This window comes from Numida meleagris, chromosome 23, assembly GCF_002078875.1.
Source record: "Numida meleagris isolate 19003 breed g44 Domestic line chromosome 23, NumMel1.0, whole genome shotgun sequence".
Taxonomy (NCBI): Eukaryota; Metazoa; Chordata; class Aves; order Galliformes; family Numididae; genus Numida; species Numida meleagris.
The window spans coordinates 3,099,793-3,127,458 of NC_034431.1; the positions used below are offsets into that span (position 1 = coordinate 3,099,793).

Below are 27,666 nucleotides of genomic sequence, written 5' to 3' on the forward strand. Positions count from 1 at the left end.
GGGAGAAGTGCCCATTACTGGCCCTGCACCTTCCTTTCCTCCCCGCCCCCCTCCCCGCTCCTTGTATCCTGAAGGATGTGTTTGGGAATTTTTTTTTTTTTATTTTTTTTTTACTCCTTGAATGACAAATCTCACCGTCCAGCGATGACATCCCTATTAATGGCTGCAGCTCATTGGGGGGGGGAGCAGAACAACACGGAACCCCCACCTGCGACAGCCTGAGCTCTGTTCATCGCTCTGGGATGAGTTCAGCGTTTCTGCTTTACCAAGCTCTCTGTGAAATCTAAGTAGCCAGGAAGCACTGATAAATGCACATCACCTTCACAAAGCACCCAACGCTCCTCCTCATCATCCTGCTCAAGAACAGCACCAGACTTGGTTTTTTTTCTGCCCCCAAATCACGAGCAGAAGCAAATTTCTAGTTCTGAATTCATCTGGAAACAGCTCTGGGCATTCAAAACCCACAGCTGCGAGGAAACTGGATTCTCAGCAGGGAGCTGAAGTTTCAGAAATCACACAAGTGATGCTGAGATGTCTTTCTGGGAAGCTGAATTGCAGAAGGGAAGAGGCAATTTGGTGCCAACTCCATCCACCTTGCATCCCCCGTGCTCGTGACAGGTTGCACTTTCTGTTTCAGCATTTAGTACTGTGCTGGCTGCACAAGGAAGCAATGAATGGGGAACTGCACCCTGCACAGAGCTGCCCTCCGGGCCCAGCTGTGAAGGGCTGAGGGACAGTGCCCTAGCAGAGCCACTCCAGGCAGAGAAGTTGGAGATAACTGCTTGAAAAGGAAGATTGCAGAGTTCATTTGCAACATGAGCTTTGCAGCATGCCTTTTTATTTCCAGACAAAACGCACTGACAACTTACACAAGAGGCACACGCATTGCCAAATGTCACAAACAGCATGGGAGGAACATCCAAATCTCAGCCCTCACTAGGTCCATCCTATACGGGCTGGCCTCAGCTCAGCTCCAGAGCCACTGCTCGCCATGAAATGCTGCACATTGTGGCCGCAGGTTGCAAGGAGGGAAGCAAATCACAGTGCTGTAAAATGGGTCAGGAGACCTGCAAGCTTGGCAAATCTGGGACAGACTAATGCTGCAGTCACATGTTTAGAAATCAAAGCTCAGGCAAGAAAGGTATTAAGAGACAAGCAGTCGGGTACTTTAAAAAAATATATATAAGAATAACGCGAAGGTTAAGAAATTATCAAAGGAAATAGATCACTTAGAAGTGGAGGTATCTGTACGAGCATCAGACTGGCAAGCGCTGCCACCTCCATCACAGTTCAGCTGGGATCTGCTCTCTGAACTGCTCACAGCAGCCTGAACGAGAGGACCACAGGTCACCCATCCTCCATGAACCCCGTGCAGGTGACCCCACTGTCACATTGCTGGGGACAATCTCAGTTCTGCCTTCCCCGGGCTGCTCCCTCCATAGCAGCTAGCACAGCATGAGCAAGCCCTTTCCTTTCTCCTCCTTCATCTGCATGCGATCCTCAAGAGGAACAAGTAATATTAAAAATTTAAATAGGGTAACAAAAGAGCACGTGTACGTATCAAGAGAGGTAGGCTACGTGCAGCCACCCTGCCCACCTCCGCAGCGCCAAGAATACTTACAAGTCACACGCAAGCTGAATTCCAGATAAATTATCTACCTACTCCATCCCGAGCATCCATCCCACAGAGCAGGAGAATGGGAAGGCAGAACAGCGCCCTGAGAACCGGGGCCTTAAGGGATCAAAAGCAGTTTCTGGCTCTGGCATAGAGCTCTGTTTGGAAACTGGGCAAGCTCTATGGGCGTTCTCACTGATCTGAGAGACTGCGTTGCAAGGAGATGTCCATCACGTTGCTGTGATAAAGAAGCTCCAAGGGCAGGCTGTGCATTGTGTCAACGTGAATACAGATCATCTTCGATGACCCCGTTCCGCATGCAAAAGAGCCCTCCCCAACCTTTCTTCTTTTGGCCAAAAACTCCTCTCTTCCCATGTGAATGGTAAAAATAGCAAATGAAAATTAAAATGTAGGGTAAACATTCATTTTCACGTTGGCTTGTTGTGATGTTTCAGAAGAACAAGCACAGCAGTTGAAAACAGAAGGGTTTCTGAGAGTGGGTGGCTATCTGGCCAGTGTTGACTATCACAAAGCCCCGTGAGCATCTCAGCACTGCTGGTTCCTTCACACCTCGCAGCAGTGGATTGGAAACAGCCACAGGTGCCCTTCGCTTCTGAAGAGGAAGGCAGGGGTCTCCAAAGTACTAATGCTCAGCCAGAGCACCCAGTGGTCTCCAAAGTACAGAGCACCCAGATCACATCTCCACATGTTCTTCAGCGTTGTGCTCCGTTCTCAGCTCCCGTTCACTCACCAATCACCAGATCACCTTTTCCTCCCCTCTCTCAACTCCAATTTCTCATTATTTTTCCCCAGACCGACCTCCTTTCCCCCTTTGTAATTGTTCACGCTCGAGCCATTTACACGGAGCCGGATGGATATTGGCACCGCAGACCGCCCTCCATACAGGATGTTAGATCAGATGCTCCTCATTTCCCTTCTAGGTTTAAAATATCTAAGTCAAATTATTTCCTTACTCAATAGAATTCTGATTGTTTAGGAAAGGGGATCTCATCTTTTTTGATTGCACAGCGTTGCGTACACAGTTACTACATGCAAGCAACAAGTAACAAGACAGCAAACAGACACAGTGCCTGTCGTCCCATCTCATCCTCTGTCCCTCCCCCCACAAGCAAAATTCCCATCAACTTCAGTAGGGATTCAAGAAGATAATTTGGATCCTGGCCTACTGCCAGCAGCATTTGGGAGACTTCTGATCCGGAGCAAGAGCACCATGGATACAGCCTCCCCCGGGGGGAGCACCGGTCGGGATGAGGAAGTCAAACAGCACGCACACAAATGCTAAACACAGCAACAGCACAAAAACTGTGCCCAGCTTTCCCAAACCGAAGATGGACTCGGGGATTCCGAGCAGCAGGAAGAAGGGAGTTAGGAAAAAAAAGACTGGATGTTTTCCTGACCTGCAATAATAAACCCTCAAGGCCACACGTACTTAGAAAGGCTGTCATGTGAAAAACTGAGCTGATTTTTTGTTTTCTGACCTCCGCTTTGGATGACAGAAGAACTAAAGGCTTCTGTCCAGATGTGCCTGTGTCCTGCACTGTGTCACCTCCCCGGTCAGGGCCCGGGTCGAGCTGGAAGCACAGAGGCCACTACCAAAAATCCTGCCAGCCGTTGTAATTTGGCAACGCTTCCTTCACATAGCAGCCAGTTACCCAGCATTACTCCATCATCCTTTTCCCCTTACTCCTCCCAGCAGTCCCAGTCTCAGCAAGAGCTAAGAGAAACCGACAAATATCCCCACACAAGAGCCCCGAGGTACTGCTAACAGGCATCTTCTCTCACTGCACTCATCATTCTAGTTACGGCTCGTGAGACAAACAGATTTCCTTCAAGACAGAACACGTAAATCAGGTGCTTAATTACCCCCTCAGCACACCAGCAGCACTGAGGACTTGCCATGTGCACACTTGCAGCGCAGAAAGCAGGAGCCCTTTGCTGCGAGGGGAATGAAAGCCATCTCTCTGACTTACATTCCACCTTTCCACTCGCTGATTACCTGGAAGGTGACTCACGCTTTCCTGGGAAGCATCTGAGCATCACATTGAGCCAATTTTCTTTGTTAATGGGTTAATTGCGTTACCCTCCGGTTCTCAGCCAGGGGCAAGGGGAAAAAAAAATACAGTGCTCCTACATGTATTGGGACACTATAGAAGCCAAGCTGTGAGGTGACAAGACAGCAGGTCACAATGCCCCCCACAGAGCATCCCACAGCATGCACGGGGCAAGAAGCTTTGTGATTGCAAGAGCAGCTCCAGAAAGCCTCACCACATGAGTGAATGACCACCCTGAAGATGAAGGCCACAAGCTACACGTTGTTCAAAGCTGTGCCTCTATTTTTGAAGCACTCAATACGGGACCCTTCTCTGGCATGGCAGGAAATGCCAGTTCCTGAGGTGCCCTGGAAGGTGTCCCAGCAGCAAAGGAAGCAGCAGTGCAATACAATGGAGAGCAACCATGGGAGTAAGCAGCATCCTGTGCTAAAGCCCTGGGATGCTCCCAGCACTCAGGCTGAGAGAAATAAACCAGTTAAGCCTTCTCCTCAAGTTCATTGTGGGTATGCAGTGACAGGCAGTATGATAGTGATAGTGAGAATGATTTCACCTTTATAACGTTATTTCTGCCCTGAAGCATTTCATAGAATTTATTAACTGATGCCACAAACTCAAACCCTATAGCCCAGTCCTGGGGCTAAACAGGGCAGCTGCTCACAAGCATCATGCAGTCTTGTGGGAATTATGGGAATGTGAAGTGGAAATTACAAAGTATTTAACAGAAACAAATGGGAAAAGGGAAAACAGTTACTTCACTTGAATTTTAACTAAGATATAGGACAAAGCCCTACAGTCTGGACAGCACCATGGGGGTTTTGAACCATGGACTACCTCCATGTGAAGCAGGTGCCTCCTGGAGCACAGAACACTGCATTGCCAGGCTTGAGCATCCAGTTTGGTGCAGGTGCTTTATAACCACTGATGCCATTTCCCACTCTTCCCAAGCTCTGCCTTCTCAGCCCCACTTAGTGGCACACGCTGCTGAGATAACAGCATGCCAAGAGAGATCTGCAGACAACTTGCACATTAATCTTGCTGCGATGCCAAGTGAAGTTGCACTAGGGGCAGGCTCATGATAGAAAACAAACACTTGCTATGAACACACCACCAGCATCCCCTGCCATCAGACAGAACCATCTAATAGTGAGCCAGGTTTATGCTTCCCAGTCCTCCCTGGAGGAGCATGCTGAAGCCATGCACAGCATCCATCTCCCTCCCCACCCCATCTCACCCTCTCCACCTCCGTTCCCACTCATTTCCCATCTGCCAGCCCAGAGAGCAGAACCTACAGCCCGGGCAAAGCCAGCAGAGAAGCCTCTCACAAAAAAGGGAGGGTGCATCTACAAGCTCCAATTACTGCCTCACTCAGCACTCCCCTGAGGTCCTTTCCAAAAAAAAGAAAAAAATTAAGAAAAAAAGAAGAAAATTAAGCTGCCAGAAGGCGTTTCTGCTCCACAAGACAGACTCAGTGGGAAACCTGCCCCTTAAGCACCCTCTAGCGATCCTCTCTCACACAGCAGCAAGGCAGGCTTCAGCCAGCATCCCAGCTCTCTCCTCGGGTTTTCCTTTGGACAAAGGAAACACTGCTGCTGGCAGCAACGCAGAACCCCATGTCACTCCTATCCCCACCTCAGCCTAGAGCATCAATATTTTAGGGCAGGAAGATTCTATCTGCCATCTTACAATACAAGCACTGCACGGACCACAGCCCCCAAACCAACTTCCTCCTCAAATGCAAACCCTGCCACCAACCCCTGCACTAGGACCACTCCCAGCCTCAGGGAAAAGGGTCTGGAGAAAGCAAAAAGGGTGGGAGAAAGTAAGAAGTTGCCAAGCGAAACCACTTACGCACAGTGAGGCCGGCAGCATTTCCATCCTACCTTTGCTGTCGCCATATCAGACGTCTCCATGTTTTCTGCTTGGCCTATCAGTAAACAAGGGAGTTGAAGGAAAAGGGGGAGAGAAAAGGAGAGTCAAGAAAAGGATGGTGAAGAGAGGACAGACAATTTGACAGAGGATGGGAGCAAAAAGGAAGAGCTCATCCCAAGTCCACCCTGCTGCCCCCAAACACAAAGGAAAAGCATCTCAAAGCTGATGGTCCCAATTTAGATTCTCGACTGGAGGCTGGCACAGAATCCATGTGATCTGGCAGCCCTCCCCTGCTGCTGCCCCCCAAATTATTGTGGGATGCTGGGGAACAGCCAGCCTCCTCCCCCCAGCTTCAAGTCTGAGCTCCTGCAGGGAGCAGGCAGCAACCTGCGCCTGCCTGGGGGATAAGAGACCATGCTGCTCTTCCTCCTTCTCACTCTATGAGAAGGGAGAGAGGCAACAAACCCCTGTGTGGCTGCTTCAGAAATGAGAATGGAGGGCGGTGAGCAGGGCCTGGGCAGCGCAGTGGGTGAAGGAGGAGGAAGTGGGGAAGGAAGAGGAAAGGAAAGCGTGAGAGAAGACAGCCAGATGGGCAGAGAAGCAATGCTGCAAGAGAAGATAAGCACACCGGAGACCATTTAAAGAGAGTAAAACACGTGCAGAGGAAAAAAAAAAAAAGAAAGGTGGAGGTTAGTCATCTGCACCCTACTGAGAACACTCACCTCAGGATAACACACAGAAATGACTGGGCCTAAACTAAGAACTCTGTGGTGCACACTGTCAGCTCAGACGCTGCAAATATCAAATCATCCTCTAAGGTGAAATCTGTGCCGGCGTCAAGAGGCACCCGGAGCTGCTGAGGCCGTGATTGGTGGCACAGGGTGACTTCAGCCAGCCCCAGCCATCACCCAGCCTCTCCCTCCCACTCCTCCTGGTCTGCTCCAGACACAAAACCAGCCAGGAGCCGCTGCACGCAAGTGGTCGGAGCGCTCCGGCGCTGGCAGAGCAGAGAGACGTGAGCAATCCGGGCTGGGAGGGAGGGAGGGAGAGGAAGGCTGGAAAAAAACCACTGCAGAGCTCAGTCAAATTAAGAGCCTCTGAGGGCTAGAAACATCACTGCGTGAAAGTGCTTATTCATAGAGCAGTGCAGCAAGCGGCGCTCCGGCACACGGCAGGCACTGCACGCTACAGCACACAAAGCCCAAGGGGCACTGGCATGTAATTTACAATGCACTCAACAGTTTACACACATTCAAGGGCAGCTACCTATTTTCTGCAAAGCTGCGCTACTCGTTTCTTGTGCACAGGCACACGTGCACACACCCCATGAAGCAGTCTCATTGAGTTTTACTGAATTAAATGCATTACATTCTATACTCTGTTAAATATACATAAAAAAAGGTGGATTTCTGGTGTCTTTCTGTTGTGATGCATTCATGTAGTCACCTATGCATGAAGACCAGTCTGCTTTTTAGAAAAAGCTCAGTTTCCACTCTGCACTCTCATTAGAGCAGCTAATTCCAGCTCATGAACTTAAGAGCAAAACAGGAAACGTCTCCTGAGGAAGTCCACTTTTCGGAAGTGAACAACCCAGTGTGACACACTTGGAGTTCTGGGTAAGAATCCAAAGCTCTATGAATAGATACAGCAGTAGCACTGCATCAGTTTGGGATGTGAGCCTGCAAAGCCTCAAAGATCCCACGAACCAAAACACGACTTGTTTAGGTGCCTGCATGATGGAAACAAAGGGCTCAGACTCTGACACGAGTTCCCTGGAAAAGATGTGACCCGCAGGCAGAGTTCAGAGCGCTGCCTGCGAGGTGTGGTCCGGTTCTCCCATGCGGCAAGAAAGGAAAAAGCCTGCAAGGAGCTGGGAGCAGCAGTCAAAAAAACATGAGCTTCTGTGGAATGCGTGAGCAAGACAAAACCTCGTTAATGACAGGACTAGTGGGAGGGAAGAGCAGGGAATCAATAAACAAGTGAGCATTAAGGGGAAAGAGAAAGAGCAGCTATGAAGAGCACCAGAACGTATGGAAGAGGAAGTCTCAGTGTCCTGCACCTCAGTGCTTCGGAAAACAAGCCAGATGGACAAATTCCCAATTCCTTCCTGAAGTCAGCAGCATTCTGCAGCCCTACAGCCTCTGCTGTCAGATGCAATCACAGCATCCGCAAGCTAAGACACACCTCCATTTCCCAGGGAAAGATCTCAGGAGGGACTCCCTCCCTCTTTGCTGCAGCAGCTGGGAAGTCACGTGAGACCTCATTTCCAGAAATAAAATATGCATTTTGCACTCCTGGCATCATGGGAGCTGTAGTCACACTGTATGCAGAACAGAACGCACATCTAAGCTACTTCTTTCTATTCCAAATGCAGTTTGCCAGGGCGTGAAATTTGTGTCTTGGGGTCATGGAGGAGAGAGCAAGGCTAAAGAGAACTGCAGCAGGAAAGAGAGAACTTTGGCTATCGTGGAAGAAAAAAAGGGAGATAAGCTCCTCTCTGTCAAAAGATGAAAAGAAAGAGTAATTTCCTGTAAAGATCTGGGAGGAGAAGAATGTTTTTCAAAAGGAGAAAGATGATCAGTATCAGCAGAGTAGAGAAACTGGGATGATTCAGAGCAATACTACAATGAAAGAGGCTTGTTGCTTTCACACAGTCTTCTGCCTCTTCTTCCCATCACTGTCTTGTAAGGTTAAGAGTTCAAACTTGCCTTTGCCTGCAACGGTGGAATAACCCTTCCAAAAAAGGCTCATTCACTGTGGGAAGAGGCAGGCTAACAACAGACAACTTCATGACTCACAGCATATGGATTACGCCTTGGAACTCCTCCTTGATCTCAATTTGCCAAGAAATTAAAAGCCATCTTTGAATTTTACCTTGCATTGCAAGATAACCTGCAGCAATCAATGGAAAGGCAGTAAGGCTTGATGGTTTAGGGCACACGTGCTACGGATTGATCATCTCCCTTTTGGTTAGGTCAGGATATTCTGAAGTATCTCATGGCATGGAATACATCATGTCCAAGCCTGACGCCTTGACAGGACAAGAGTATAACGCTCAACACTTCATCTCTCAAAGTCAGAGTGCTCTGAAGTGTCTAGCAGCCAGGACCCTGAAATCCTTTGCAATAAGAAATCTTTCGAGTATGCCAAGCTAAATCTTTGGCACTGCTTAAAAGGATAATCCATGGAGGCACAGAGGTAGCACATCAGAGAAACAAAGCTTTCTGTACTGGTCTGACCCACGGGGTGTCTAATGCATCTAATGCAATATCCTCTCCCAGGCAAAAAAAAATAACTTCAGATGGTGCAGATAAAGGGGTGAGAAACATTGCAGCAGGAGCACGCATGCAATATGTTGACTTCGAGAATGAACGCCTAGAGGCATGACTGCAAAGTCTTGAAGGAAAAGAGCCCTCTTGATTTTGAAACCTCTTATCTCTTAGATAAGAGCCTCCAACTTGCAGACAGAGGCATCTCAGCACAAGCACAACACACACTCTTACACGTTAGAGGGATCTTCCAGTAGAAGTGGCATCAGCAACAAGGTGGAACAAAGGGTGACTGCTTGCAGCTAGGGATACAATAGAGGATGATGTATGTTACTGTGCCACATACCACAAAGCCTCCCTTCATTCAGAAATGCAGAATAATTCTGAGTTTGAAGGCACTGATGCGTGGCAGTTGCCACACAAAGCAACAGCCTCTAAGGCTCACGGAAGGAAGCCTGAGCATCTCGGTGTCTAAGCCTGAAGTCAAGCTACTCCTTTTCCACAGCAGAGAAATACCATCACCTTACCATACCTGAAACTCTGACAGACCAACACCCGTCAAAGCAAGGCCCATGTTTACATGCGACCTGCCATTCAAACAGAAAGAAAAGGGTAAGGGAGAGAGCACAAAGGCACACTACATCCGAAGATTTACAGTGGGGTACTTAAAAAGGGCAGGGAAAAGAGCAGCAGAGAGGGCTTAAGGAAGAGCTTTAAGTCAAACTTGCAGGAGCACAGGAGAAAAGCAGAGGTCTAGCAGAGGGGCTCAAGGACAGACCTAGGTTAGTACCCATGATAACACCTGACCTTGTTACGATGCATGGCGCGGTGGGGAGACGCATGCTGCCATCTTATCACCGAAATGCACAACAAATATTCTGCAAAGGCCAAGAAAGAAATGGATGGGAAGATAAACAAGGAAGGAGGAGAAGGGAAAAGAAGAAACGAGGAGGTCGTGGTGAGCACTCACACGGTTACAGTCAGCATAGGGAAGTCTGTCCAAGTGCCATGTGTTCCCCAGAAACCTGAGCAAGTGTTGCTTCCGCAGCGAGGGAGTGAAATGCTGTTCAGTCAGAAGAAGATGGAATCCCAGCTGGCTTACACACACACGGAGAGGTGACCTCAGAGTCCACCGCAGAAAGATGTCACGTCACCATTAAGATGGCCCTGGGATGGCTTTCATCAATGTTATCCTAGTTGCTGCCGTTTGGCAGCAAAGGGAAGGAGCAGTGACTAGGCTGGTGAGAACGCAGAGCAATGGAGAAATCTCCAAAGAGCTTGCTCTGCGCAAGAGGCACTGGTTTCCTTTCTGTGCTCTCAGATTTCTTCTATCACAGGCAATTCAATTTTAAAGGCACAGCATCATTCATGCCTCCGCCAAAGATGCTCCTGCTATGGGGGAACACGTAGATGAGCTCCTCGCTGGGTTGAGCACTTTGCTAAATGGAGGCAGAATCTCAGGGTGGAGAGAAAGCACATAAGAAGAGGCAACTAAAATCCAAAGTTGCAAGAACAGCTCTCTATAAAGCACTTAACACTTCACTACCTCTTCCTTACATTATTCTTTGTGCACTGCATTTCCAAACAGTATCTTACTACCAACATTCGTTGAATGCATCAAGAATCGATCAGCACAGAACTCCCAGGCTGCCCCCATCTCCTTTCTGCTTCTTTATTCTGTATTACACATTTTGAATGCTTGGTATTTCCCCATGTAGGCAGCCAACTATGAAATGCAAAGATGCACACATTTTCCAAGGTAAACATTGCAAATACTTCCATATGCCGAAGATAAACAGCACTAAAAGCACGGAAAAGGCCACGGTGAAGTGGTGAGAAGAACTCTAGAAAAAATTTAAAAAGCTTTCAGTGCCTGCCCTCTGATACGTGCCAGCCCTGCCTGCCCATTTACTGGTTCAGCAGATGGGTCTTAACCTGCTTATCCCTGCGATGCTTCTCCCCCAGCTATTCTCTTGAGTAGTCATCTTCTCCGTGCCCACTGCACATCCAACAAGTCACTACAAATTAGCAGATTTCACTCCATCTCCAAGGCTCTCAGGAAAAGCTCGAGAGCTCTGAGCCCTCAGCAGCAACCTAAGCAGATTTCAGTTGCAGCAGCTGAAGGGACTGACACCAAGGCACCCTTCTCATCCCACCACTTGCAGTTAATTACAAAGCACCGTACTGAGGACTTCAGCCACAACAAGCAGCTTGATCTGCTTACTTGAATAGTCAGTTGCAGCACAGCTGACTAAGAGTTCAGTCACCACTTCCACTGAGATGTCTGCTTGGCATCACAAGTTTGTCTTTTATTAAGAAATACATAAGCTTCATTTCCAACTCCCAGGAAGCATTTGAAGAGGGAAATGCCTCCTTTCAATCTGGGGCTTTTTGGCTCCAAGGCTTCCCCACCAAGAAGCTAAAGGACAGGTTCTGTTCCTTTCTTCTGTGCCATCCTCTCTACCAACCGCTTGTCCACTGGTGTACATCTAGAGTTGGAGTTCCATGCAGTAACATTATATTTTCCTTCCACCCAAGCAACACATCAGGGCCCAGGCTACAGCTGGGGGCCTCAAGCACTGCTTTTCCTGACCTTCCTTCTCATCACAGTAACTGTTGTGAAGAAGGGACCTGGAAAACTATCCCTCATCTCTTCCCCCACTCCTTTTTTTTAATTTAAATAACCTTTGTTTTACTGCACTGCATTAATCCATCAATCACTCCACAAAACACAATGGAAGAACATGCTTCCAGATCTTATCTCTGCACCAGGAGTGCCAGGCAAGCTCCCTGCAGGACTCGCAAGATGCACTGTGGTTTCTCATGACATCTCAGTTAAAACATTTCTCAGTTAAAACATCTTCTGCAAAGGAAGGTGGGTTTCTCTGACAGTGAGACACAAGTAATGCCTACGCAGTGTTCTTTCTGAGGAAACCTTGTACTTCCACCACCAGTTCATTTCTATGTGTTGAAAAGAAGGTACAGTCACAATTCCTATACCCACCTTTGGGTATATGCAATATAATTGGAAGGATACATATGTAGATGTATCCCAGGCCACTTACTAGTTTAAGGAGGCATCTATACAACAAGCAGCCCCACAACTTAGGAACCCCAGGCCTACAGTTGCAAAGTAAAAAAGTCTAATTCAGGCTATACAGCGTTACTGTATAAGCCTGGCCAAGCACTACCTGAATTAAGTGTCAGTTTCCCCTCAAAAAGCCTCACTCCTCCACATTCAGAAGCTCTAGCTCTGGCTGTGAGAGGCTAAAATCAATTAAGTCCTCCGAGACCCTCTGATGGCTGCTTCTATAGCAGCACTGAAGTTTTAGTACTGCAATAGAGGCTCACAAAGGCTCTGAGGCACAGTAAGTGCTTTGCTGCAAGGTGAATCTGTGCAAGGGGCTTAGCAGCTGAAAGCATGCTGCACATAAGCCTGCTGACAGGAGGCTTACCTACAGAACTGGAGGTCTGTGAAATGGGATGGCTTACAGCAATGCGTGCCAGCCAACCCCCACAACCTCTGCATTCCTCAAGCTAACAGCTGTAATAGTCTGAATATCCCAGTGCTCCTGGAAGATGCAGAGCTAATGAGGTGACCATTGCTTAAGGTCTCCAAGTGAAATAAGGTTTTACAACCGAGCCCTCTGCTCCCAGGAACAGGCAGGAAGGCAGGGCAAGGAATCTGCCCCGCATCTCAGATAAGGAAGAAAAGGGACATTAGAACACCCCTCCTCCTCCTCACATTCCGAACATCACGAGCTAGTGACGCAGCCGCCTGAGGTCTGTCAGACCTCCTCTGCATTCAGTGAGATATGCAAGGCACAGCGGGGTTTTCACCTAACGATAAAGCACTAGTCCAGTAGAGACAGAACTGATCAGGAAATTGAGAAGTGAGATCCAAATCCTGCTTTGCCCTGCTGTTACATCTGGTGTAAGATCATGCCTTTCCTTGTGAGGTTCTGTTACTGATCTGCATGGATGCTCTCATGCTAAAAGCTCAGAGCTGAGTTTTCAAAAGGGGCAACAGGCAGATACCTTTGTGCCACAGCAGCTTGGAACAGAGGGCCAAATTTTAAGAAGAATGATTTATTTTCAGTGATGGCTAGGACTCTGAATGTACTCCACCTACTGTCTGTACAAAAACTATGCATGATACCAATGAAACTGCCCCCCCACCAGTGGCCAGCAGCTAGCACCCAGATGCAGGATATGTTACCTTACTACAGGAAGCATAAAATCACCCTGCCCTCAGGTTTGCCAATTGCTCTAAACTCTTCAAAGCTTCAGACTGCCATACTAAGCAATGGCAACAGCTGAGCGCATGGGCACAAAAAGAGGCAGTTCATCCTCTGAGGTCTCCTCCTGGTCACTGGCCCCAGCCAGAGGGAACAGAGGTATCTGTGCTTCCATACCCCTCTGTCCCACAGGAGGGAAGCATAGGGTGTATTCCCCTTGCTTCAAAATCACAAAGCACTCTCAAGATCAGTCTGCTTAAGATTAAAAGAGTAAGAATGGAAAACAAGAAGAACATCCTTATCTTCACCGACAGAACACCAAGACTTCAGGGAAAAGGGATGAGAGACTTCCTCCCAAACAGCTTACCCCTCTACAGGGCAGAACCACCGAGCTGGCACGCCAAGTGCAAAAGCAGCTTCTCAGCTAAACATAGAAAGGAGAAATTCATCTTATTCCAGCTGCTTGGTAGCAGCCTGCCTTATCCACCAGAGCAGCTCCAACCACACTGTAATTAACAACAGCCCATCTTCAAAGGAAGGAACAATGCTGGCGCATGAGGAACAGGGCGGGTGCTATTTCCATTCACAATAGCTCCGCTGACAGCAGCGAATCTGGCAGCCCAAGTGGAGGAGAGCTGCTCTTACACTGCTCTCCTTGGCATCTGCAGCTCAGAATCAGCGCTGGGCCCAGCAGTCAGCAGCAACAAGGTGAGGAGGATGGGGGAGGACATGAGCTCTGGGTGAATATTAACCATCTTTCCTGCGTGACAAAGGAGGTTTGTGCCCACCTGGTTAAGCTTCTCCAAAGTTAGTCCATTTAACATTAAGTCCAACTGACTCAGCAGTTCAGGGAAAGCATGGATGTCAACTTCTCCTCGTGTCAAGGGGAAAAGGGACACGGGCTAGGAAGGTGCAGCATAAGCAAGTCCTGAGTGCACTACTTAAGCACAGAATTTCTCCCAACTTTTCAAACAGATCCCCTTAAGATATAACACTGGGGCAAACAAAAGATGTCTGACCTCCTTCCAGATCTTTACACAACTTCCTGGAAACCTAAACGGCAGGCAGAATTTCTTCAGCTTGTCTCTGTTTTAAGACGTTCCATAAGCTCTGTGCAAGATCTCATCAGTTTTGATCCACTGAGGAAACTCTTATTAGATTATGCAAAGGTAAAATAAGCCCCACAGCCCCAGAATTACCAGAATAAGTTACTGCACAGACTAGGGGGCTAATTAAGATGCAGGGCATAAGCAGCTGAGACATCTTAGAAGCAGCTCTTCTCATCTCCTCCATTTTTATTATTAAGGCCATCAAAGGCCAGCTGCTTCTCTTCTCCCCATTCTGTGCCCTATTGCTTTCCATCCCCCTACTTTCCACATTCCTCACTTCATCTTCGCAGTTTGTCACCTCCTTAGACTGTATACAAGGCTGAGGACTGATTTCTCCTCCAGCTCCATGGCATAAACTCTTCATTAAAGCTTTGTCTGCATCCTAAAGCTGATAAACACCTCAATGCCATGAGGCAGAACAAGCCCTCGGTTCAAGTACAAGCAGGCTCGTGACCAAAGACTTCATCCAGAGCTCAAGGCAGCTTGTCCATAACCTTGTCTCGTGGCAATGATTAGGGAACTGTATGTGCACACACCTCAAAGTCTCTGTCTGTCTCCATCCCAACCTTACCCACTCTGTGAATTACTTTAAGTCGAGCTGCTTGTGAGCACAATTACTTGGACACCAACTCAGCTCTACCGCTTCTCTTCATATTCTTATGGTTGTAGTGTTTCAGTACCTGAGCAACTCACAGGCTTAATCCAACACCTCTTATCCGTCTCCTGTGAGGTAAGAAAATAGTGTTCCTCCTTATTACATAAGCATCATTGAAATGATTCATCCAGACTCACCCAAGGAGCTGAGCTCCAAGTTCAGGCAAAACCAAAGTCCTCCTAGCCTCACTTTTCCCTTCCATGACTCCAGAAAATACCCACACAGCACGTATTTACCATAAAAATCAAATCTGTACAGCCTCCCTCTCAGCATTAGCAACCAGGTATGACGCACACACGACAACTTACATGGCTTTGCAGAAGGAAAGCTTTTTCCTCAGAGAAGACACGTGCAGGTGGCAGACCTGCCTCACTGCTGTGCTGCAGGACACCTTTTCGGGGTGCGGGTTCTGGACCATGGCTGTACTTCACAATTCACCAGCTGACAGCAGCGCTCACATCTCAAGAAACAGAGCTGCTAGCTGACACTGAGCACATCTGCCAGCAGAGCAAACATTCCGAGTCTTCCCTGAAAGAGCCCACGGGTTGGAGCACGATCCTTGGGAGCCCATCACTGAGCACTTAACTCCACAAGCAGCATTCCCTGGTACTATCTTTCACAGTAAGAGCACACAGGCAGCTAAGATCTTGGCTACACCTAGTCCAGGTATCAGTTATCCTCAGCATCCCTTTACTTTGGCTGTGGTAGCTTCTTTCAGCCCTCTTCCATGCACACCGATGTGGATGCAGATCTTTGCGTGCTCTGCTCTGATCCTTCCAGTGCACCTGCCTGCAATGCCAGAGGCAGCACGCCAGGACAAGGTGTGCACCACATGACTTCTTGTTCTCCCCTCTTCTGCCCTTCTTTTCAGCTTCTGTCACCACTTACAGGACTTATGAAACCTCTTAGTTATTTTTAGTTAGGGCTTCTGTATCATCATCAATGAAACAAGCAAGCGCAGCTGCCTGTACATCTTTACCACTGTGACACAGAGGAGAGGTAAAAGCCCATGGGTGCAGGATCTTTGTTACTGGTCAAGCTCACCACCTTAAGGGCAGTGAGAAGGCACCTCCTCATTTGTATGCAAGAGTCTGATAGATTTACAGTGCTCCAGAAACAGCCCTCAACTCTGCTAAGAGGGAAAATAGCTAGCAAGTTTTGATACCCAAATTCACATCCAGCTTCACATCTTACCAGAAGTGATTTTGACTGAGATATTTTTGGCAAGTTACATGAGCAAGAATCACTGCTATCCAAAGGGAGACTGCACCAGCAAAGCCGGATGAAATTACTTTGTGAAGTATGGTCATACGGGTCATTTTAGGATCAGTATTCTTCTGTGAAAGCAAAACTGACTTGAAATTAAATCCAGGCTGCAAGAACATTGCAGGCTCACCGTCACTAAACAGGTCTGAGATCTGGCAGCGCTCCATCAAACACACACCTCTTCCAGGCACAAAGATGCTCTCAGCACCATCTAAGGGCTCTGGTTTAATCTACCTGAGAGCAATTCCAAATTGTTCCCTTCTTGCCATGCCCAGAAAACCCCCATCTGAGCGTTAAAGAAGCCTAACTCTGCTAGGCCTATGAAATCCCAGATCAAACAGCATAACAGCATGCACTATGTACATAGGAAGCCCAGGTATAGTCTAAGTACCCATCTGCTTTGCTGTCAGGTTCTTTATTGACCAGTTGCTCCACACTAGTCAGTTATGCCAGGCTCTGTAGCACCAGAGAGACTGATAATTGGAGGGAAACATACGGAGGAGAAGGTTAGCTACGACTACCAAGTACTAATTCAGAGCCAAATTCTGCTGGGATATTAATTAGCTCTCCAGGGTCAGGATGTTCTCTCCAGTGAGAGATTCCTCAGATGCTTCCTTAGCTGTTACTCAATTCTTACTCAATCCATTGAGTCTTTGACATCAGTGGGGAATCTGAGTTCAGGAAGAGTTTGCCCCCGCTGCAGTCAGCAAGGCAGGCCTTTGGCCTCAAGGATAGCTTGGGTGGGTAACTGAGTAACAGAGCAGGAGCAAATCTCTGCTGACTGCACACACAGAGCTGAAGCCACAGTCAGGTGCTCCTCATGAAGCACTAAGCAGCAGCAGAAAGGCACCTTCCCCCAGCTCCCAGCACACGCACTCCAGTCAGTTTGCTGCGACCCACAGTCCCAACATTAAAGGGAAATGGAACACAACTCCCCTGTGAAACAGCCACAACATAAAGAATATCAGAATCTGCAGCCTAGAGCAGGGCATTATTAGGGAAAGGGACAAGGAGCTGGCCCAGGACAGAAAGGCTCAGGGCACAGAAGAAAATGAAGCACTTTCAGGCTCACAAGATGAACTACAAGATACAGCAAAACTCTTAATCATGTGGCTCTGGGCAAAGTAACAACAATAAATCACACACAAAAATAAGCATTCATTTTTCAACAGCTTCTGTGCCAGTGCTGCAGTTTAATGCAGCCATAAATCAACCCTAAGTACAAGAAACTTTAAGTTTCTTCTCCAACATCCCAGCTGCTTCAAATGAGCTCAGATCATAGAACCATTATGGGTTGGAAGGGACCCTCCAAGGCCATCTGGTCCCACTCCCTGCAATGCACTGGGACACCCCCAGCTCCATCAGTGCTCAGAGCCCTGTCCTGCCTGACCCTGGTGCGTGCAGGGACAGGGCACCACGGCCTCACCAACCTCATTGTAAAACATACCCAAGGACTGTCCCCACACATCACAAGCAGAATATAAACAGCCAACATTCATATTATGCTGAGGACAAGAATTACATACAGAATTTCACTTGTGCATCTTCAAGGATCAGAACGCGCAGGAGATTTGATGGAGCAGTTGACGCCAGCCAAAATTTCAGGGAACAAGACTGAAAACAAGCCTGAGGATAAAACTCAGGGTAACCCAGGGATGGAAGGTATCCATCCCCCACATTCTACTGTTAACCACATGAAAAACGCATCTTTTCAGACATCGCTAAGACCTGTTAAGTCACACTTAAAAATGCAAATCACATTTTTTTTGTTAGAGAAGAAATAGAAAAGAGGCCTCAAACAGCCTGGCCCATCAGGATTCGCCGGGTGGCTGCAGGAATCCCCTGCAGTTTAGCTATTGCCAGCCCTACCTGTCGTCACGCGCGTGAGGGCTCAAGAACCGGGACGAGTCGTCATCGTGGCTGCTCTGCTGGCTGCTCTGCTGGCTGCTGCAAAAAAAGACAAACAATTAAGATAGATTCAGGTAAGCCCCCGTTAGACGCTTCGGTTTTCAAGCTGGACCGAGAAGAACACAAGGTTCAGCCTTCATCTCACTGGGGGTGCAAAGAGAAACTAAGGAAGTAAGGTCATATCTGATGTACAACGGGCATGAGTGGTTTGAAGCCTCTACATCTCATCTAGCAACTCTTTCCTAAGAGCTCTCAGAGACACAGAAGTAACGTTGCACATTTTCTATGCAGTATTTCATCACGCCAACCCAGAACGGTTTCACACAGCCTAACGTTCAACTAGCAGCCTGCTGTGTGCTCACAGACCCCTGTGTCTGGGCAGCAGGACAAGACAGCCGTGAAAGGGAGCCCTTACCCAGGACGAAATGGCCAGAAGTGACCACTCCGTTTCTGGTAGAGAACTGCAAGCTGAGCCCACAAGATGTCACTCTTCCCCTGTAAATGGGTGTGGGGGGTTCCTGTTGTCTTTTGTGGATTTGCTTTTTCTGTCTGTGTTTGGGTTTTTGGTGTTAATTAGCTTCGTTTTTGTAACAGCGTTGGATGAAGTTGGCCTGATTCTCTTCTAGCAGCCTCCACCTGCTCCAAGGACTCAGAGCTCCTGCTTATCATTCCTATAGCTTGTCCCTTAGCAAAGCTCCTCTTCTGAGCCCTGGTCAGGTCTGATTCTGCCTTCAGACAGCAGGCTGCAGTGCAGAGAGCAGATGTTCCTGGGCCAGCTTTCCTCTGCCCAGCCTGGGTGCCTGCTTGTGTGCCAGGGCAGCACAGCTCCAGCACAAACCACACAGTCCTACCCGGGACACAGGGTGCTTTTCCCTGACACCAGGAGCAAGAGCTAGAAAGTGCACCATGTCCCACTGATAACTACATGCTCAGGTACTAGAACTAGAACAGCTTGGAGCTCTCACAAGAAAAACCAATCCTGTGGGAAACCCTCCAGCAGTACAGAAGTCAGTCTCTGAGATCAGACTTGGGAAAAAACAAAGCTTGTCCAAATTCATGATGTTCGGGTGGAGGTTTAAACTATGTGCTTATGTACCACCTCACCTAAACGCGTGCATTTCCAGCCATATGGTGGGGGAACACAACATATATACACAAGACAACCTCTTAATCCCACAGAGAGCACTTTCCTTGTTGCCCACTGGGCACAATGTGGTTTTTCCATCAGAGCCAAGGCAGGTAAACATCACTGCACACAGCAAGAGGGGAGAGATCGCACTTGCTGTTCCCATACCCACGTACTCCATCGCTCTTTACCCATGCGTCTCACAGCAGAAAGGACAACTCAAGAACAAGAACTGGTTATGGGCTTCAAGCTATGTAACAACTTCTTACCAAAAACCATAAGCAAGAACGCTCACCAAACCAAGGGATAGTTCAGAAAGCCAACACGGGTTTATTATAGCACTGGGTGCACGGGGATCTCCCCACAAAGCATGCAGACCTCAGAATCCAATGGTCCTTGTTATATACATTTCACATATGAATATTCATACAATTCCCACAAGGGTCCCCCTGTTCTGTACATATTAAGCCCAACACTGCTCCCCCATCTGTCACTTAAGGGATTCTTGCAAGGATGTTGAGGTACACAGACATTTCTTTGGCCCCTCTGTATCTCTTCAGTTGTTCTTTTTTGGGCCTTCCCTCTCACACCAAGGGCTCTGTTCTCACCTATATGGAGCACCAAGGGGTCTATTCTTTGAGTAACAACAATTTTTTTTTCTTTTAAGTATTTTGGTATCCAGCTGGGTGACAACAACATATCCTAAAACAGCAATACAACATCTTTCCTGTACTTCTGAGCTTAACTATAGCCAAGTGAACTATGTACATTGGAAAGAGCACAAGAGAAGCCAGAGTTTCACTCCGAACTCCAAGGAATTATCATCACCCTTTTGAAATAAAACATCATGGCAGGGACCACTTCCATAGCTACTCATTTATTCACAAATGAAAACCCTCTCACAAAACTTTGCCACGTCCATTTCAATTAAGCAGAGAATGGAACTTACCAGAAAGAGAAGTCCAGTATAACACAGCCCAACTAACACTCCTGCAATGCTGGAAGTCCCAGCTGAAAGTTTACTTTGACAGTTATACAAGGTGTACCTTAGACCCTTCCACACTCACTCACTCATCTAGTTCAAGAAGTCCCTCAAATCAAGGTTTAAAGTTTAATGGACTACAGACATTGCGACATCTTGCCCTCTAGTCACCAGCCAATGCTTAAGACAAGAAATCCAAGAAACTCAGTTCAGGAGAGGAAAAAAAAAAAATCAGTTCTTCCCCCTCTCATCTATTTCACTGCAACGGGGTTTTGCATGGAAGCTTTCCATCTAAGTTCAGGAGCCCTTCACATGAAAAGAATGTCATTTAAGTATTCTGAATATTAGAAAGTGCAGCTATTAAATTCTCTAAGAAGCACAGAGCAGTTGAAATGCAGAGCTATTGTTTTATTATTATATTTCAGTCCATTGCAAGCTGACCTGCTTTTAAGATGAGTGTTCCTCTGAGATGGAGGAACAACAAATTGCTGCTGTTATATTAAATATGATTATAAGGAAATAGTAGAGCATTGAGAAGTAATAAAAGGGGAAGCTTTATGTACAGACATTGCAATTTTATACTAAAAGTGGTTAAAAGTCTTAGGAAATCACCGAACAGCTTCTCATTTCATTCCAAGGCACTGCAAGGTCACAACTAGAATTCACAAGGTTGTTTCTCAAACCCCACGGCTCCAAACATCACCTGAAACTCTTCAGCACTTTCTCAAGCAACAACTACAGATGAACCATGTCTTTTCATGGTTAAATCTGCAGAGCCCACTTCCACTGCTCCTTCATCTCAACACTCCTTTACTTCCCACAAAGCAAGCTTGGTTGCCTGGACAATTTCCTCAAGTCCTAAAGATTTTTCTTTTTTTTTTCCCCTCACTCTGAGAAACAGATGTTCCAGCGGAACACAAAACCCATGTTATTCAAATCCAGAGACCAAAAACCAAAAATCCAGTTTCGCACCGCAAGATTTTCTAACAGGATGACAAACAACAGACAAGGAGCATTGGTGAGAAGCTGCCTGCATCCCTTAAGAAATCATTCAGTTATCCTCGTAGGCCCACTCAGAGCAATCCTGGTGACTGGATCATCATGTTTTCATCAGTTACAGGCAAAGTAACTATTTCTATGTCAGAAAATGGCTTCTTCCCACTGTTTCAGTGGTGTAGGCAGTGCTAGGCTCTTACATACACTCCTGTTTAAGCTCTCGCTATCAGCCACCTAACAGTTTGCAGAGAACCAGTCGGCAAACAGCCATAAAAATTATACAGGCTACTAAAAACTAACCAGTGCTCTACAATACTTTGTAGAATTGAGTTTATTCACTCGGATGCTCGCTGCGTGCTGGTGGTCAGAGCTGCTGTTGCTGGAGCTCGGGGCTGTGAGCAGCGCGTGCATCAGTGGAACACATCAGCTGGTGCACAGCTTGCTCCCAGCTAGAGGCTCTCCCAGGAGAGCCCTGCGGAAATCCGGCCATGTGACGGGGGTACAGGCTGCTGGACTCCGAGATAATAAGAATTAATTGCTGCACGGGAGGCACACTGTACTCCCTTTTGCATTTAAACAAACAGTGCAGTGACAACGAGCACCTGTTGCGAACAGCCAAACCCCTCTAAAACAGCAGCAAGAAAGAGCCAAGTTTTTGGGAGCCCAAGTGACCAAACGATGTTGTGTTTTCCCCCCGCTGGACTGGAAAGGGAAAAAATTCTATTTGAAAACATCACGTTTTCCATTGCAAAGGAACAGACTTGAGGCCTGCTACATTTTGAAGGAAGGAGGTGCCATGCTGGCTTTGGAATGCTAATGCCAACTAATCCATCTACTGCTGTGGCTTTTTTCTAGTCACCACTCCAGAAACATAACCAAGGTTAAGGCAGAGATGCCTTTACAACTATGAGCAAGGAGACATGTCAGCAGAGTCATGCAAATACCACGTGTACATAGATTTACTGAAGTTTTTTGTTATTTTTTTCCCCCAAACACATTTACAAAGAAATCTGTCTCACCTCTGCCTCAATCATTTGCTATTGCTAAGTCCCAATTAAAGTTATTCAGCTGAAAAGCTGTTCTCTGGTGTCATTCCGTGCTTAATTTTGTGAGTCTGACACTTCAGCATCCGCCCCATGCATTGTCCTTCCCATCTTCCCAGTGCCATCACTGGAATCACTGCTGACATCACCACAGGTACATGAACGAAGCCAGTAATATTCCTCAGCCAAGAAACGTTTTCCAAGGCTACTTTTCTAAGAGAGGGATTGCAAAACCTTTATGGCATGTGTGTATTGTTGAAACTTCCCTGAAATTCAGACAGTAAATAGATGCATGAAAGCCTGAGCTTGCCAAAGGGAATTTCTGCAAGAAGAGTTACCACAAGCTCAGAGGGGAAAGCAGCACCAACATTCAGGCACAAACCCATAGGGTGAGAGGAAAGACAAGTTAGCCCACACTAAGCTAGTAGGAAGATTAATGAAGTGCTCACTTCCCACTGAGAAAGCAAGCTGTATTTTTTAGGCCCTTCATGGCAGGTACATTGTTCCACTTGGACACTAAAAGTAGAGTGAACTACAGTGTATGATGCAGACACCAACCGCACCTGCACAGTTAGATAAGGTAGTGCTTTTTCTTCATATGTCTACACAACATCTCACTGGGCATTCATTTTGCTGCACTGACAAGCCCTTGGGAGTCTTGGAATTATTTGTCCTCTGCTTTTGAGCCAGAGAACAGAGTAACTTCCAGGTCTGGAAAGTAGCAAAGGGCTGAATTCAGACATCTCAACACACAGACCCACCGTGCCCATCCTGTCCCCATTGTCTCAATGCTAGCAGGTGAATGAAGGGCTCCAGAGACAATCTCAGGGGAAAGATGTGGCCATCATCATAAAAACAACCCAACAACAACCACCCCCACACCAGCAAGGGTTCAGCATCACCACTCCCTGTCCTGGTAATCCCAGCTGTCACTACCCTTTGCTGGAAGGTCTCTGCAGGACACCCCAGAGAAGTCAATCCCACCACCCAATCTTGAAGCACAATTCCTTCACTCAGACACTGGATCTGCACTGTCTGGAAAAGGTACAGGGAGGGCCATCATTAAGGACAGCAATGCTGTTTCCAACACGCCCACTGTTTACACCTACAGTTAGGCCATTTGATCTGCCATCACCAAGTCCAACCCATCGTATTACCCATTCCAGCCACTGGGTGAGGACAAAATCCTACACCAAAAGCTCAGCAGGCCCTACCCGCTGTGAGGGGCTCTTGGGGAGCAGGGAAGGGAGATGGCCACCAACGTACCTGCTCTCACTGCACTCCTTCTTCTCTCTGACACGCAGCCACTTCCGCAGAAGGAAGCGCTTGCGGCGCGGGGAGGCACTGGGTGTGGAGCAGTTGGACCAGGGAGTGTCCTCATCACTGGAGGGAGTGATCTCAATGGATGGGAGCTGCAGGTATTCCTTGCTGGAGGAAGGAGAATCCTGATAACTGCTGGCCTCCAGGCTCTGCTCCTGCACATTCTTCATCCGCCTCATCTTGAAGCGCTTCCTGCGCAGGGTAGGGGTGGACGAGCTGGACCAGGCACGGCTGCCCTCCACCACCTGCTGCTCCGGGACTTGCAGGGCAGGGAGCTGCAGGGTTTCTGTCATATTGGCAGCTGGCATCAGGTGCCCTTTCTTCCTTCTGCTCCCACCCCCAAGCACGCTAGCTCTGATCTCAGTGTAAGCCACACCACAAAGCCACAAGTCACCTTCCTCCTCCCTCACCCAGTCCAGCACTGGCCCTCCCTCTCACGCAGGCAATCTCGTGTTCCTCAGGTGCTTTCATTTAACGAGCAGGGGGTGGGGAGGGGGGGGGTTCAGGACTGACATGCCACAAGGAAAGCCAGTTTCAAGTTTCTTTTGTCCTTCCCCTCTCAGCCAAACAAGGTTCCTCCCCTCCTGGTCTCTGAAAGCAGCAGGTTTAGCACCAGGACTTGCTTGCAACAGCTTGGCTCACTTTCAGATTGTTTCCCCCCCTTCGCCCCCACCCTGCTTTGCTTTCTCTCCTCTTTGCCTAATGTTGGTTCAGGCAAAAAAACTCTCCTGGGGGCTGTGCTGGGAAACTCAGCTGTGGTCTTCTTAAGAGACGAAGCAAGTATGGAGCGGCGTGGAGCTGTGAGGAGGTCAGAGAAAGACAAAGGAGGGAAGAAATGATACTAGATAATATCAGGAGAAGGAGGAGGAGCAGCAGCAGCATGTTCTTTTTCTGTAGCGGATAAGACATATGCAGGCAGCTGCTCCAAGCGTCACCGCACTCATAATCCCAAGGGACAGGGTTTATATTACCGAATATGCTGCTGCTGCAAATCAACCAAATGACAAGGGTATGAAGGAATAATAACTTTCTGTAGAAGCCAATTGGACAGGCTTTCCCCTCGTCCCACCTTCCTGCTTGGACAGCCCACCCTGTGCAGGGAGGGAGCAAGCAAACTGGGGCTTGCACAGCCTTCTTGCAAGGCTGGGATTTGTTGTCCCCATTGACTGCTCACAGAAAGGGCAGTGAAGGAGAAGGATTGAGGAGAAGCTAAAGAGAAAGTGGCAGCAGGTGGCCCCAGAACTGGGAGGCTAGCTGGTTTTCTAGCTCAGATTCATGTGGGTGTAAGCTGACAAAAGGGAATTCTTGCAGGGCAATGCTGCTTCCAAAATGGCACAGTGGGTGATGAACAGTCTCAGGCCCAGGGACAACAAAGACACCACAAAGACAGTTAGACGTGCAGGACAGATTCAGACTAGGATAAACATACATGCTACGTGGAAAATTCAAGTATGCTGAGGAGGCACAACCAAGGATCATGCACTGGGAGGAACTGCAGTTTCAGGACTAGCCTTGCAATATTCTGTAACGAAACCAAATCAGTAAGAACAAACAGCACAAGTGATCCACCATCCAGATCCCCCATATTTTCCAAAAGCTCCTGGATGAAGCTGGCATCGAGATGGATTTTTAGATGAAAGTGACAGAACTCAAGTTCTTAAAGAGAGCGACTCCAATTCAGCTGCATGAATTTTAAGCACGCTGTCAGAACAAAACATCCCAATTAATCTGACGCAGTTTCAATTTTCCTTCAACAGCCAGAACCTTTTAAAAAAAAAAACCAATTTCAGGATAAAAAAAATATTTGTTGAGCCGAACCGAAATATTTTGCTTTGCATGAGCTGCCTCAAAGTTTTGCTTGAAAATAAAGCTCACATGAACTTGGAACACCAGAAACTGTGGAATCTAGGACATACCTAACTGAACATGTCAAAAAAAAAAAAAGGGAAGATTTATAATGTCAGGAACAAGGGGGGGGGTCCCTAAATCCTGCAATGTAGCACTGCCCTTTTTGTGCTCTGCTTCTCCTTTATGTTACTAGCTTGAGCAAAACTTGAAATCAACATCCAGAGCTTCGGCCACCTGGGCACCTGTGTGCCAAGCACAATCAGAACACCTTCCACAAACACCTGCTTGAATTAAAAAAAAATGCAGGAAATAAAACAGTGAAATCTGAGAGAAAAAATATGGAGAAGGCTGCAATCAAGTACTCGAGCCACCTGTTGCCACATCCAGGAGCCACCTGTACACACAGAACATTATCAACCACCTGTTCACTCACAGAGAACCCCCCTTCAGTGCACGGCCACACACCTGTGTGTCAGAAAGCACTCTACCATTCCTAAATCTCAACCAAGAGCAAATGCCTGCTACTGCGAGGGGGATCTTTTTCCTTATGTGAAAAATGAAGCAGAAGATGGTACGAACAGAAAGTGTTTTCCCCTTAAATCTCACCCACACCCCATCCTCTAGAAGAACTTCCATTCCTCTCCAATGCAACAAGCAGATGAGCAGCCCCTTGCAGGCCATCACAAAGAAGTTTTGTTCCACGCGTTGAGCTTGATTTCCTGTGGAATGTTTTATCATCTAAGCAAGATCTAACGCTTATTTGAAGTTACTTCAGCAGTTAACGGGGTCCACATGTTTGCAGCTTCGCATGCTTTCTTGCTTTAGTAATAACGCACACAGTGTACACTGCTGACGCTCAAAATCCCTACACATATGACCTAATTAATCAACCCGACTCACACTGCATTGCTCTGGGCAATAGCTTGGAACTGCTTCTTTGGCAAGGCAGAACACTCACACTGATCTGCCTGTTGGTTCCAGCAGTTTCTTCACCCTCTGCCTCACTGAACCCCACTGGGAACCCCCTCAGAAAGATTGGATCCATCCCCACTCCGCTCACACACAAACTCAAATATTCCCCCTGGCTGTGCCACAGGAGCCTGGTTAGCACATGTCACACGCACCCTTTAATTCCAAGTACTTCACCGATTAGTAAGCAACACTTATTTGTTCTCAAACACTCTCAGGACATTCCTATTGAGGAGAGTGGATGCCGACCACCTGTCCGGTCCTCTTAGAAAAAAAACAGGAGCCATGTAATAGGAGAGACCACTCAAGCACCTGACCCACAAAGTGAGACATAGCACCCAGGATCCAGTGCTATTTCTGTGCAAATCACAATGACAGCACTATTTAACTGCTTCCACAAGAGCCTCTGCTGCTGGAGGACGGCTCTGTCCCGACACAGTGAGCACAGCAGCAAATGGTTGTCAATCCCATGGCTTGATCAAGGATCTTATTTTATACTGCTCATTTCCTGCACAAGCATTCTAGACACGTTTCCAGTGTCTGTAGAAGAGGGCTGATAAGAATGAATAAAGAAAAACGTCCCCAGAAAAACCAAAAATCTCTTCCCTGAGTTGAGAACATGAACTAATGCCAGCCTTTATTCTTTGGGGAATCTATCATGGGAAGGACTACCATGTGTTCTAAACAACAAAACATCCTCCCTCATAGATGAATACAGTGTGTCAGTGCTATGAAAAAAAACACATCTCCATTTATTTTTCGATTTCAAAAGTTTACTACAAGAATAATCATATTGGTGACAGTGGAACATATCCCCTACACCAGAACTGTGACATCCTTTGGTCTTTGTGTTTTAAATGAGACGTTTTACAACTTAACACATGCTGAACTTGTGGATACATGCAAGAAGCATGTGCTAGCTGACCGTTCTTGACTTCAGGGCCCTACAGACCTGTCCCTTTAAATCACAAAGCACCAGCCAGCAGTTGCTCCCATCTGAACATACACAGTCAATTTTATTTTGGACATGCGATACCAGATACCTGCATGTGTTGTTCTCCGAAACCCAGCGACTACGTTACAAGACAGATGCCACAAATTTCACAGGCTGCAGGGTGAGAAATACCAGCAGCAGGCTGACCTCAGTGTGTTACAAAGCAAGATGGAGGCAATCTTGTAGCCCAGTCACCACCCAGCTCTCCCACTCCTGGTACAACACTCATTCGGGACATGCTGGTAGCTCTTCCATAAGTGGTCCAGTTCAGAACACAATTTTACACATTGTCTAATGACCACAGATCCTAATTACTTGGGTTGAAGACCATCTCTGCGCCTCTTCATTTCCCAGAAGCGTGCTGGGAGGGAAGAGAACTGCATTTTT

General features: G+C 47.5%; 1 protein-coding gene across 6 annotated transcripts in view; it reads right to left on the reverse strand.

The window, feature by feature from the left end:
- Positions 1-27,666, reverse strand: part of GRAMD1B (GRAM domain containing 1B) — a 111,990-nt gene that overhangs the window by 54,651 nt on the left and 29,673 nt on the right. Inside the window, exons 1-2 of one of the 6 annotated variants that reach the window (XM_021376222.1) lie at positions 23,415-24,356; positions 17,963-18,040 (exon numbers count right to left, since the gene is read on the reverse strand). In XM_021376222.1, the coding sequence (XP_021231897.1) occupies positions 17,963-18,040; positions 23,415-23,776 (440 nt within the window). In that variant the 5' untranslated portion in view covers positions 23,777-24,356. Of the gene's footprint in view, positions 1-6,278; positions 6,411-17,962; positions 18,041-23,414; positions 24,357-27,666 lie in introns of those variants that run through there. The other 5 variants (XM_021376224.1, XM_021376225.1, XM_021376223.1 and 2 more) reach the window with 5 other exon arrangements.